This window comes from Columba livia, chromosome 1 (genome assembly GCF_036013475.1).
Source record: "Columba livia isolate bColLiv1 breed racing homer chromosome 1, bColLiv1.pat.W.v2, whole genome shotgun sequence".
Classification (NCBI taxonomy): domain Eukaryota; kingdom Metazoa; phylum Chordata; class Aves; order Columbiformes; family Columbidae; genus Columba; species Columba livia.
The window spans coordinates 97365467-97380149 of record NC_088602.1 but is presented as its reverse complement, the minus strand read 5'-3'; the positions used below and the strand labels follow the sequence as shown (position 1 = coordinate 97380149).

At 35.9% G+C, this 14683-nt stretch overlaps 1 protein-coding gene across 2 annotated transcripts in view; it reads right to left on the bottom strand.

Annotated features, from left to right (window-relative positions):
* TRAPPC10 (trafficking protein particle complex subunit 10) overlaps nt 1-14683 on the bottom strand; it is a 44660-nt gene that overhangs the window by 16659 nt on the left and 13318 nt on the right. For both annotated transcript variants that reach the window (XR_010473819.1, XM_065069488.1), the window contains exons 5-13: nt 13798-13993; nt 13252-13363; nt 11965-12212; nt 9548-9694; nt 7576-7690; nt 6331-6407; nt 3593-3684; nt 2268-2408; nt 134-246 (exon numbers count right to left, since the gene is read on the bottom strand). Coding sequence is in view for 1 of the 2 variants with exons in the window: in XM_065069488.1 (XP_064925560.1) it covers nt 134-246; nt 2268-2408; nt 3593-3684; nt 6331-6407; nt 7576-7690; nt 9548-9694; nt 11965-12212; nt 13252-13363; nt 13798-13993 (1241 nt within the window). In the remaining variant the exon portion in view is untranslated. The remainder of the gene's footprint in view (nt 1-133; nt 247-2267; nt 2409-3592; nt 3685-6330; nt 6408-7575; nt 7691-9547; nt 9695-11964; nt 12213-13251; nt 13364-13797; nt 13994-14683) is intronic.

The following is a 14683-nucleotide window of genomic DNA, read 5'->3' as shown; positions in this document are numbered from 1 at the left end:
CATAAATATTCTGGAGGTGACAAGAAAAGAACTATGTTATATGCAAGGTAATGAAAACAATCAGAAAAAGTACTTTTAGGGAAAGACTGGATTAGAGCAGCTTAAATTTTAAGTATTTAAGAATCATATTTACCTTGGTTCTCCACTTGCTGATTGGCAAAATCTAGTATTTCTTGGCAAAAACCTTTGCGTTCATCTTCTGTTAAGTGATTATCACCAGCTAAAAGGCTGCTTGTTTGAAGATAACTAACAAAGTTAAGGAAACACAAGGCAGAAACTTACAACATTCAGAAATCTGACTGAAAACAAGACAGTTCAAGTACACCTTTTCTAATCTTTTAATACAAGACCTGCCTTTATCATCACCACACTCCTCTATCAGAACAGAAGCAATGCAAGATTTACTATCAACTGAGAATACTGCAGAATCTCTACTTTTTGCAGACTTACTAAAATATGATCCATTATTAACCTGAGCAATCTTCCCCCACTTAAAAAGATCAGTGAGCACAGAAAAGTCGTTATTTGACAAGAGATAAATGCAGCATGCAAGTTAAAGACCTGGTGTGTTGCATTACACTGCCCAACATTTAGAAATAAAGAACTTGAATATTGGATTATATTCCAATTTACTTGGCTGAGAATCTGCCAGCTCTTACAGCATCACTTAATATAACTAAGTCATAAGACATCCTTCATATTTTTTAGTGCTGTGGATACAGTCATTTAAGTCTTTAGCTAAGACTGCAATATTACTGGCTCAGATTCTTTTAAAGCATTTGCACTGAGGCAGAAAAATTAAAAGAACAAATCCCAGAATACACTACAAACTTGAATTTAGCTCAAACTGATTTTCAGCTACAGTAAGATTCCTATTACTGTCACTTAGAGACTAAAACATGAACATTTAGGCAAAGGGAAAAAACAAAACAAAACAAAACAACAAAAATTCCAACAACTTCTAAAAAAAGCTCGAAGAACCATTCCAAAAAGTTGTCTTTCCTTGCAATTTCCACAAGAACTGTCCTGCAGAAAGTACTCTGTTCAACTCACCATCCCAGTTTGGAACATCTATAGGAATTCTTTTTATAACTATGGCACCAATGAAAGCAGTACCCTTGCCCCAAAACACCATAAAATAATGAAAATTTGCCATTTCGCTATAGTACATAAAAACCTGCATGCAGCACAACAGATAAGAACCAAGTTACTTAATTTAGCTACCAAATTTAGGCAACAACACATGAGGCTAAAATGAAGAGCAAAATTCAATTTGTGCTGTCTCCGATGCCAAAAAGATCAGAACACCCAAGGCCAGTCAGTAGACTTTCTCCCAAACACCCACCTCTTATCTTGAAAGTAGCAATACTACAGCAACACAGAGAGATTTAAATAAATACAGTTGCAGAGTATAGAGTTGCTGTGTAAAAACAGTGTAGAGTATCAAAGTGAAGAACTTGAAGCCTGTCAGATATTTGGATTGGGCCAAATCGTTCTCTCAAAGTATTACTTAGCATTTATGTGGCATTTACAGAGAAGATTTCATTCACGTGTCGAAGACGGAGCTTTTACACAACTTAGAAGCAAACAACTCCCACTCCCCTTCTGAAGCAGAGATCAAAGCCAGAAATACATAATAAACCATAGTAAAGAATATTGCAATGCCACACACTACACCAAAGCCACAAGATTTTCATCTTCGAAGTCTCTGTTTTAACTTTTGGAAAGTCACCATTACAAATACCAGAAGAGTTCTCACCAGGTCAGATACAAGAAAAAGGGGGTAGCAGTTATAGAAAGCAAGCCCAGAAATTAAGCTCCTTAATATAGGAAGACACTATATTTACCGAATTAAAAAAAAGTACTACAAAAAATCTTCCATAATGATAAAGTACAAGCAGAATCATAAGAAACCTCTATGGTATCTGCTGAACTAACGACAAACTTCATATTACCCACATTGCACAACTCTCTAGAGCCTCGACATTTTTAAAATGAAGAGCAGCAACCACAGGCAAAAGGTTTTAATTTGAAAAAATAAAAATTCAAGTTGAAAAAATAAAAATTCCATTAAAAAAAATAAAAACTCAAAAATAAATAACCCAACCCTCCCCAACTGAACAGCAACAATGCAAACATAAAATAAGTCAGCTGTCTGATGTTTGGCAGTCTCTACTGTTAAATAAAAGTTAGAGTTGTCAGAAAAATAATCAGAAGTATCATTTTCTCCAGTCTTTATTTTTCTGGCTCCACCTTTCAGAGGATACTTTTCTATTTGCCCAAGGCGTTTCTGACATTCAGCTAACTGCTTTCTTGTATGTGTGACAAGCAATGCCCAGCCCTCAGCAAGGTAAGTTTTCAGTGCTCCTTGAAGATAGATTTCTGCCTTCTGTGGACCTTTCTTCCTCCTTTAAAAATAAAGAAATGAGTACAGTGTGATTTAAGAATCTTTGAAGCCATGAAAACTCTCTACACATTTTCAGAAAGTGGGGATGGGGGAGGATCGTTGCATACGAGTGCAGAACAAGATGCAGAGAATCATGATGCTCTTTATTTTGCTGGTAGCAGATCAACATATTGGTCTACCTTTATGTGATTCACTTAAGCTAGCAGAATTGCAATTAAGTGCCAATGGAAGACTTAATGTACAGATCTGTCCCAAGTCAGAGCAAGTGAGGGGAAGCTACCTCTCACAAATGCAACAAAAGCCATGTCAAGCTTCTGACACTTCACTAAAAATATGCTTACTCGATAATTTTAAAGCAGGAAAAAGCTTCAATGAAAATAGCATTTTATCTCTACACAGCAGTTCCATGCTAATCTTTAAACGTGACATTATTACCTCAGGTAGAAATTTAAACTAATTTACGAGAATCTTTTGCAACTAGATAATCAGACTGATTTAGTGAACACAAGTGAGAAGCATGCCTAAACATGTGTTCTCAAAAAACCACTTAGGACTCCCAAAGTCTTCTAAAGAAGAAAAATAAAATTAAACAGAAAATCAATACAGGATGTTCCTTTCATGGAATTTAATAGCAAGGATAAACACAAATAAGTATATTTGGAAATTAGGAATAAAATCACTGTAAATTTCTCAGTGGGGAAAAAAAAACATTTTGCGATCATAATCTCAAATATGAAACTGATTACCCTCCCAATAACATGTTTTCTGGCTCTTCGTAAGGTATACATATACCTACGCGTTTGTAAAGGTAATGATCAACTTTGCAACAAGTCAGAAGCCATGTTACAAAGCAGGCTCTAGCAAATGCAAATCTCTCTCTTTCCTCCCCTCTTCCCATACCCTTTTCTCCCTAGGAGAATAAAGGATCCAGCTAAAGAACACAAAACAGTTAAAAGTAAGAGTATGAAATCATGAAGTGAGAATTAGAGTTTGATGCAAAGAGACTGCCAGTGTTCTTCCACTTTCTTTTCTTTTTCCTCCCCCAAAACACAGACTGAAACTTAGGGTATGTTTATGAAAAAAAACTTTTAAAAATACATTTTTAAACACAGCATATTTTTCTCAAGTACTATATTCAAATTTTAGAAAGCCAATGCATTTAACACTTTTTAAACATTCATTTACATATAAAACTCTGCCAAGTCCTTTCCCACAAGCTTAGCTGACCGTATTCTTCCAATATTTGTGTACATTTCAATGGTGGCATGGGACAGATCCTGTTTAAAAGAAAAAGAAACTATTATAAGCTTTATATATTTTTAGTAGCTCTATGTATTTCACACAAGCTTATAGCCAGTAACTAAGTTACTACAACAAAATGACCAGAATGAGACTTTAGACTTCCCCTTGCCCTTGGCACACAATATAGAGCAGTTTGTAACAGGTCATCTTCCCTTTTCCTACAATTGGTCATTATCCCGTACCTTTGTAATAAACAGCAGAAGAAAAAAGCCTATCAAAAATTAGATTAGGCAAATTGAAGCTACCAAAATAATTGATGAGATGCAGTTTCAAGCACTTTTTTTACACTTGAATCCTCCTGTCTTTTTTTGAAAGCACCTGTTTCTCAGTGACTATATCCCATTAGACTGGCATTGCAGGTTTGTGCAGTGCATCATTCCAGGATACACCACAGCATAACATATTTAGAGCAATATTAGAGCTTGCCCCCGAGACTCACAACTAATACTTCAAAACCAAATCAGCTACATACAGAACACAGGACATGATTCTTTCACTAAAGCTGCACATAATACCATTAAGTATATGAAAGTTTGCAGTACATAAACATACCATTAAATGCAAAATGCTAAGTTATAATCTGAATGAATATTTTGGCAAGTGTGCCTTGAGGGAATTTTGCTTGAAGGTAGGCAATCCCAAATGGAAGTTTCTCAGTCATCTTTAAGCTCAACTTCCAATGCAGCCACACTGCCTACATGTCACCCTCCTCACTTTGCCCCAAGCTTGTAATAACAACGACAAATCTTTGTCACAAAATTAGCAGTTACAACACACACTGTATACCGCCTCCAAACTTTTTTTCAAGCATGTAATAATCTCTGGCGAGATATATAAAAACCTTTCACACTGTATTTACAAACCCACAGCCTCTTCAACAGAAGCTCATTCTCCTTCACTTAGTGTATTAAGAACTACTCTGCCCTTCAAAACAAATTGCTTAAGTGCTTCCAACCAGAGTATCTGTCAGAAAGCATCTATTCCTATGGGGCAGAAAAGTGACCTCATACAAGTTCCCAAAGCCCTTCTGAGGCAGTTTTTGATGTTTCTTATAAAGAGCCTAAAAAAAAAAAAATCACCTTGTCCTTGAATTAAGAACTCACAATACCCTACAGTACATTAAGTGACCACTCCTTAACACATCAGTATAAAAAGAGGCCTTCAACATCAGCTGTACATAAGAATTCAAAGCTACATTACCCCCAAATTAAGGTACCAGCCAACATACTTGTAGAAGATTTGGACAGTCTCAGAAAAGATTCTGAAGTCGTTTCAGGAGATGAGAACAGAGCCTTTTCTGCTAATAAAAACTCATTGCTTCTTGCTTTCAACAGGTCCAGAAACCTGCATTTTACTTTCCAGACTCATTAAAATTTTAAACGCAAATACATTATTTTATTGGTGGCTGGAAATTCTAACTAACTCTATGCTGTTCTGCATTGAATACATGGATAAAACATAGGTATATACAAACTGTATATATTTATATGACAACTACATAGAAAACAATATTTTATAGTGTATCTGATAACTGAATTTCTGTTGCACGTAAAAGTGCAGTCAGAAATACAAACAGAAATAGCAACTCCTTCGTTGGCAAACTCTGCAGGTTCCACTTAGTTTCTTAAATTTAGGAAGATGCTGCTGAATTTAGCAGAGATCTTCAGGTACAAGTTGGAACTTAATATGTAAGAGAAGCTAGCAATTCTGAAGATTTTAGTTTTGGTCCAGCTATCCAAGTAGTCTTATAAAGAAATGAAGTATAAAAATGAAATCTGGTATCTCAGATGAAATCTTCTGAGACTTTTTGTTTCAGTCACAACTTGGCAAAAGTAAGTACCACCTAGTTTTTAGATTTAAAAAAATGCTCAATTTTCCTCCAACTGCTCCCCAGAAAACTTCGAAGGCAGTACCGCAAATATAAGAAATTTCATAGGGAGATGAAGGGGGAAGAAAAGAAAAGAAAAATAAAACAAAACACCCTTCTGTGACAGCCAGGGGTTATTTTGTTTGTTTTATTTAATAATCTTTTAATAAAATGTCCAGAAGATCATTACAATGGCTCCCCAATAAGGCAATAAGGGAGCTGTCAGGAAATAAACATGCATATTAAGGCATAATGAGAATTCTACTGCTCTAATCTGTGCCAGGTCCAACCCTATTATCTACAGATGCCCCGCAGTTTATATAAAAAATTCAACAGTATAACTTAGAACACGTAACGCCCATTGCAAAACGCAAATCTGAATGATTCAAAAGGAAGCCGAATTCACACATCAATATTCTTCTGGGAAAGATTCAATTAATTCTGAATTCAGGATAGCAGAACATAATAGCCATGACATTACCTTTTTTAATAACTAAGTATACATACTTACAGATAACAACTTCCAACTCATAACTGTAAATATTAAAGCTAATTCTAATATTCAAAACTTGAGGCCCATATAGGGTTCTAGTAAAACAAATCAGCCTTGTTCAGTGTGCAGGCAATAACCTTTTATACCAAACTACAGATTTACATTACCAGTGTTACCTTCTCAGGTTTGAAAATTTAGACCCTGTTAAGTCTATACCGTAAACACCCAAAACTCATATAAATAACCAAAACTGATACTTACTAAGTAGTGTTTCTCAAAAGCTTCTACAGATGATAAGGCCTCTTTAAGTTTTTTATAAGGGCTCTGTGATGCATTGGCTTTAGAAAAAAATCAGAACAGGAGGTGTCACAAACACATTCCTATTTTAACAACACCTCCCCCCTTTTTCCTTCAGTAGAAAACAAAGAGAAAACTAACTTTACAGGGGAAATGCCCCTAACACTTAGGGACAGATCATGAGTTTTTTTCCCCAGACTCTAAAAAAAGATCAAGAAAGGCTGTTTCACAACTCTGTGTGTGTGCGTGCACACGTGAGCAACGTTCAGCGTAGCAGTGTAAAGGCAAGCAGCAATATAGTAGCTGTACTAAATTCTCCACACAATATTTCATAACATTCGTTCAACTCAGAAACACACGCAATTGTACTTAAATATCATATTGTGCTAAGAGTAATATTCTCACAGTTCCCCACTGCTGGATTTAGAAATCAGCATGAAGAAGTATGCTGTCATTTAAAGACAGTTTACTACCTGAAACAATGTACTTCAAAGGAAAATGCTTAGCAAGACCAAGCTTTTCCTGAAGTAGCTTGCTCAATTTAAAAGCCCTTGCCAGACCAAACGTGTCAATATTTCTAGAAGAAAAAAGCCCTTGTTTTGTATAAATACAAAAGGCACCACAGTACTGAATTAAGAATCACACATCATCATACCTGCAAGAGCAAGTAAATCATCAGCCTGCCAGCTAATACTTCAAAGATAGTAATTGCTTGAGCATATTTAACATATGAAAGCTTCTTCCTTTCAGAAATATCTTTGTGAGTGAAAAACTCCAGAAGGAGTAAATAAATTTGATTGCTCAGCCACTCAAATAACATCACTTCAACTCAGATAATATCACTTCAGTTGCAGGTTATCTATTTGCATCAGATCAAGGATGTTCCATTTCTTTTTCCAATAATTTTACTTTTAATACTTGTCTGAAAGTATTATAAGCTTTACTCAAAACAGGTACAGTTCAGGACTATTTACCTAAATGTTGATAAATGCAGCATTAATGGAAAAACTTATACTTGCAACAACAGATGCATTGATAATTTAAAGTAGTAGACACACATTAAAAGAACTCATAAGAGAGATAATAGAGTTCTACCAATGTTGTATATATGTAGGGATACTTGGAAATCATTATTACTGATGTATGTATATGCTATACATTTAAGACAATGTCACTTATTAGAAAGAATGCGTACATTCCTGGTAATACCTGTTTCAGGGCGTTCTGCTCCCAACCCTGCTAACAGATCAACAGTTCTGTTAAGGTCTTCTGAATTGGGTCCCTTCTCTGACACAAGTCCACACAGATAACCCAGAGATTTTAACTGTAAGAGAAACCAAATGCTTGCTTTCAGCAGGCTACAAAATTAATATTAAACTCCTTTTATTCTACTACATCCTTCCTACCATACATTTCCACTGTTGTCATACTATAATGCTTATAAGATCTGTATTAAAGTTGTTTCATGGAAAGAAAGTAGAGAACCTTTGAAAAGTAACTATTATTCTCAGAGTAGAATTTAATTTTATTAAGAATTAAATTGCATAAAAGTTACTGACTCAAATAACATTGGAACACATCATATACACACACATCCCCACATGCATAACACTTAATCAGAATAAATCCTTCTGGCTTTCCTTATAAACATGGACAAACTTGAAACGTTTGGCAGTTATTGCCAGAGATAATTTCCAATAACTGTGACTGTATTTTTGAAAACTATATAATCAAGAAAGACAGGCTGTCTCCAGTACACTGATTAGACAAGCTTGCAAATTTACCCAAAATATTTGTACTCAGGTGAAAACCTTATTGAAAAAGACATGATTAGCGCAGCTAACAGGATTAAAACAGTGTCACACAACTACCATAAAACCCCTTCCAGACAGCAGCTGGTACACTTGATCCCCAGAAGTCAGCAAAGGATACTGCCTTAGAGAAGTTCAGTTCTGCTGGTTATTTGATTAAAAAAAAGGAAGAAAAAAAAAAAGGCCTCTGCTTGTCATATTACTCTACACCATATAAAATAGAAATGGCCATTAACTTTGGGTTTTTTATTCCACTTTTGTCACTAGTTGTCATTCAGTCTGTTCCACCCTACTGCTACTCTTTATCCTAAAATTTTTCCCTTTACCCTTTGTGTCAGAAGAGCCATGAATGGGAGGAACATTTCCAACCCAGGTATATACCTTCCACAGAAATACGTAAGGTGCATCAGAAGAATCTGATGTTCCCATCACCACTTTAAACAACACTTTGTTTCCTTTATTCTCACTTTCTCCCCCCACCCTTTTGTTTGTTTGTTTGTTTTTACAGCAGAAACTCAAGGTAAATTTTTTTTTCTATGCTTTTGTAATAAAACAAGGACTCCCTAGTGCCAGTTAGAGGATTTCTAAGTCTATTGAAATATGAACAAACTATGAATTAAAATAAATAGAAAATATTCTACAGGCTATACAAACAAGAGGATGAGCCTATGCTGGTATCCAAAAACATCCACAAGGATCACAGTATGCCATTTCAGTAGTTTCTGGAGTTTGTCACCTTTCTAAGCTGTTTTACAACAGCGGAAAGTAGTAGCAACCTTAGACACCAACTGTTTCACAGAAACAGAGTTAAGTGGACCTTGAAAAGGCACTCATATAATTAGGGAAGGGGCTTAACCAAACTGAAAAGGCCACTTAACAACTTATGGTAAGGGGCAGTAACTGAAAAATTGCAAATTATTACTTATTTGTCTCTTCCACAGAACACCAAGGGTTACAGTTCAAGTGAAGTTAAGGGTCTATTACTACCATAATAATGAAGTATGTAAACAGACTGTTGCCATCTCTAATTATAATGGTAAAAACACCCAAATTTGGGCAGCTTTTCCTGCTATATCTGAAATTCATGCTCCTTCTCTCAGTCAACACGGACTGAACTCATTCTGGAATTTAATTAGCCAGTGGTGAGGGAGGGAGAGACAAAGAGATAAACACACCCTAGTTATTCCCAAGCCTCATCTGATAGTAGAAAAAGTGGATATAAACTTGGATGTCTCATCTATGCTAGATTCAAGACAAGATACAGAACCCCTTATTAAAGTTCACAATAACAAGTGCAAAATCTGTTCCATGGAAACAAATGGTCTACTTCAGGTTTGTAATACCACCACTGCAACACATCATTTGCTCACCTTCTCAGTGGCATAGCTCCACAAGCCAACCGTGTGGGAAACATTTGCTTCTATTTGAGCCCTATCACAGCAGCCTTCTATTCTTTGTAAGACTTCCAAACAACTCAAAAATACCCAACAATCCAAAGCTCCAGGAGGAACAGAGACCTGAAGATGAACAGATAAAATTAACTGGGAAACAAACATTCGTCAGATGAGACAATACTTCAGCAAAAACTTTTCTTGATACAATGTAGCAGAGCCCCTTAGAAGAGGTTACTCTAAGAATACACAAAAAACTGGCCAACTCTCATTAACCCCTGAATAATTAGTGTATATTAGCTCATGAAACAAGGACAGCTAAGCAACTAAACAGTGAACATATTAACTAGATTTGATACATTCACCAAGATGAAAGAGAAGGAAAAGAGGACTAATAGGTACTAGTACTTGGAAAAAAATCCCAAAACTGGGAAACTAAGCCTAATGAAAGCAGAATTAGGAAAAAAATTCTGCATATATACTACTGCTTTCCTAAGGAGACATCAGATCTAACTGAGACTGAAATTAAAAGTACACTAAGAAGTAGATTCAAAAACCTGAAAAAAAGAAAGTGTCCTCTCCACAACAATAAGTTTGTGAATCAAAGGATAAGAAATCTGTCATGGAGAAATAATTAAAGAATGGAGATAAAAACAAATGAATAAACAAAAAGAGACACACAATTAAAAGACCAACAAGAGATTATCAGTCAAGACATAATAAGAAAGACAGAAGAGTTTGATACTAGAATACCTCAAGAATCAAGATAAAGATGAACATAACTAAAGATCTGGAATATAATAATGATAATGGTGTCCCAAAATCCTCTTCATAAACAATGTAAAAATTTTCCTTTTAGAAAGACCATGAAAGTCTTGAAACTCACAATAAACTAGGTAAATGACTAACATAATAGGAAAGCAAGCACAACCTGCAAGCACAACGTATTTGTTTAAAAAGTCTGCGTTCTGAAAGAATTTTCAGGAAAAGAAAGATCACAAGAGCAGAGTAGTTTATATTTCTGCTATGTGCTCAGTGACAAGCAGCCACATTAAGAGTTTTGTCTAGTATTAAAAAGAAGGATCACAGCAGGGATAACTACATGGTATGCACAAGTAAGTGTTACTGCCTCACAGCCTGAACACTTGCATTCAGTTTGAGTCACCACATCAAGACAGAAACAGCAGAAATAAGAGACAGTGCAGAGAAGAGCTCCAAACATTGGAGGCACAGGACAGGCTTGGGGTGGAGCAAAAAGGAAACTGCAGGAAGCACCTTCAGAGATTTAGACAGTTGGATGTATTTAGTTTGGAAAGAAAAAAGAAAAACCTACCTCAAAACACACATAAAACACACCATATATAGGAATTGCATGTTAGTTTTAGAATATATGAAGGTGTCGGCAATACCTCTGAAGTAGATTTTCTGTTGTTAAATGCAAATGAACAGATGGAACTTATGGAACTTACTACCACAATGTCAGACAGGCAAAAGTTAACAGCTACTGCTATAATAGCACAGATAAAACTAACAGAGAACCAGACAGCCACAGGATTAAGGACGGTGTATGAGTTACAAGGTGAAACCCAGAAATATTCTCATGCACACTACACTGCTCTTAAAGATGTATATTCATAGATACCTGTGGTCATACATAGAGGATGATCAGTATACAACATCTCTGAAAAAGCCTCTTTAGAGAATTAAAACACACCAGTAGAAACTAAAGTATGGAAGAAGGAGGGGTGAAGCATGGAGGCATGCAACAGAACAAAAAGCTTCAAGTGCTGTCACTTTTTTTCTGTCACTGAATGAGATAGCCAGAGACAGAGATGTAACACAAAAGAGCATTGCTGGACACCAAATGGAATTGCAAAGTAAGAACCACAAAAGGCAATCAAAGCAGCATACAACTTGCATGGTAGTAAGAAGCCCTACTGTAGATGCTGTTTCTAGGACAAAACTGCTTTTTGTTACAGACCGCTAGCCTGCATATCAGCATATTAATCACTCTGCCTCATTTCCTACAATGCAACACTTTTATTGATTGAAATTATGGGAAGTATAATTCAAGAGACTGGTAATAAATCCAGGAAAGAAGCAGACAAATTACCTACCATCTTAAGAAGTTAACTTTCCAGATGAAGATTAGAATACTTTAAGTAAATACAGGTTTGGTTTTCGGATGTGATGTCTCCAAATGTCTTTCCAAAGACATCCTCATGAAGAAAACATTCAACTGTAGCATTGTTACAATCTGTTATTACAGCAGCATTTTGATATCTCACAGCCAGTGCTTACTGTATTCTGGTCCCCGACATCTGAACTTCAAAAATCTTGTTATATCATAATTGGATAAAATCATTTACATAATGGAATATATGACACTGACTCACTTCTAATAGCTTGAGTTCTTGCACACAGTTGTGAAGAAGCTCCAATGCTCGCTGGGAAACCTCCCATGGCCTCTGCAGGAAGATTAATAACGTGCACTGGCGAGAAAATAGGTAACTACGCAAGTCCAGTAGAGTAGCTTCTTGATTCTGAATTAGCTCTCTCTTCTCCATGTCTATTGGTTTTCGGAGAATTAAACCATTCCAGCTCCTCACTGGCTGGCAAAAAAATGTCAGCCAGTTTGCACCATCTAAGTAAATAAAGTTAATATCCAAGAATCAACCACTGCTTTCTATCAAAGCCTCTTCCTCCCTCCAGAGGTCGTGAGCTGGTTTGTTCCTTCTAAAGTTTATCATATAGATAAATGACTTAATGTCTTGACTTCAAAAACAAAACAAAAAAACAGCAGAACTTCCACAGCTAACTCAATAACTTAATTTCAGAACATTCAAACCCCGTGGGCATTTTGTCTTAATTGGTTATTTGTTATTAGTATAGTGGCAGCCAATTTGTAATGTATTCCTCAGCAACTAAGCCCACCTGAAGCTCAAAACAAACAAGACTTATCTTCTTATATATTTCTTACTCAGCCATCATTGATAGATGTGCCCCCACTTTCAGGTATAGCATCAGGTTCAGTCAGGACAAACATTTCACAGTGACTACTCCTGCACTATATTTTTTTATCAGATTCATAACACAAACCCGATTAAAACTGTTAAATAACACCACATGCTTTAGCTCGTTAAAACAGTTTAAAGTTATTTGATACTTCTTGCGCAGTAATTTTCTTGAAGAGAAAGTTAAATCTTCTGTAGTGCAGATTAAACACATATTTCTATTCAGTTTTGTAGTGATTACCAAATGTCTCATGTAATTTGAGGCAAAACTGAATGCATTTTTCCAGGAAGCTCTTTACTGAATAACTTAGCAGCAAGCTCTGAAAGCAGCAACTGTATCACAGTGAGATCGATACTTAGGTAATTACAGAGTTTCAGGACTCTGTTTGTAACGATCCTTGAATAAGAGCAAAATGCAAGTTTTCATTAAATGTTGCATCTAAGCCTCAGAGATGAAAAAAGAGAACTTTAATAGAATAGCTGATGTACACTTGAGTTTGCATACAGCGTAAAACAAGAACACAAACTGCCCAGGGCATCTTCATTGTAATGTACCATCTTTTTCTCCCATGAACACATTTGGCACTCAAAGCATTGGCTTGTTTTAAGAGAAGTATAGTGAAAAAAGTAATATCCTTATACATATATTTAATGTTTTAAGACACTTACCACCAGCCCCAAAGTTGACAACATATTGAGAAAACAAGGCATCCAGCTCATCATACTGCACTAGTGCATCCTCAAATTGCTGCAGCATCTCAAAGACGAAAGCCAGTTCTTCCTTTTGACACACAAGCAATACAGGGAGCACATTACTGATATTAGTCACGTCTGGTGTTACAGCCTGTCCCCATTAAATATAAATTACAAGTTTGGGTGTCTTTGCACAGGCACAGTAATGGGACATTCACCCAAAAGTCAAAAGCAACTACTAAAACACTTCCTAGATGCAATCTGTTCGCTTCAGTCAAGGTTCCTGTAACTCTGACAAGCCTGAAAATATTCTGCTTCTGTAACAGCACTGCATTACAACATAATACAAACCTGCTGCAAACAAGATCTAAAAATGCTGCTTTTGTAGCAGTCTTCATACGTCCTGCCCAACCCTCAAAGAATGAGCAGAACATTAAAAGTAGCAGAAAGTCAACGACAACAAAAAAATCGGCTACTAAAACTGGGACTCAAGTACTTTTGTCAATAAAAAGAGACTCTTACCTGGACCATGAAATACTCGCAGAAGCTCCACCCTGGCTCAGTCCTTTTCTCTCTCAAAGTTCTCATGTCATCTTCAAACTTGCCTAAGTTTTTGGTAAAAGACATGAGAAGCAATGTCCTGAGTTTGGTCAGGAAGGCATTCCAAGATTCCTGAGAACGGGAAGAGTCTTTCAAAGGGTCAGAAAGTACCACACATCTGTAAAGAGATTGATGAAATGTATTTTTGAGGAGGCAAACATAAAATTCACATACAAATCCAGAGTTGAATATTGTGCACACCTGACAGATTCAAAATAACAAAATTCAGTTTTTAATTCAACTCTAATCAGTGGAAAAAAACAAGACTGAGGGTTATGTACGTTTGTTTAGGGATGGGAGGGTACATTGGGGTTTGGGGATTTTTTTTTTTTGGTTGGTTGGGTTTGGGTGGCTTTTTTAGTACTTTTTCATGTATGTTTAAGGCTATAATATAGTTTATGGAGAAAACTCAGTGTTTTCCACAAAATGAGTACTGTCAAGCTTTACTTTTTCTGAAGCAAATAATGGATACATTATTCCAATTAAACTTAAGTAGTGCTGTATCTATCCAAGAAAAGAAATCTGCTTTACAATACAATCAGCAGAACAGTAATTATAGTTACTCCTGGAAAGGATTATGCAAAATACAAATCAAGATCCATTAGATCTCATACAGTTAGCCTTTCCTAAGTCACTTAAAATAATCATCCATAATACATACTTACAGTATCTCAATTTGTTTTTACACATTCTATGTGGTAAAACTGCTTTTCTTGGAATATAAATAAATAAACAGATCCCATTAATTCACAAATAAACGATCCTTTTTGAGAACATTCTCTTTCCTCAGTTTTTCTATCACAATTTA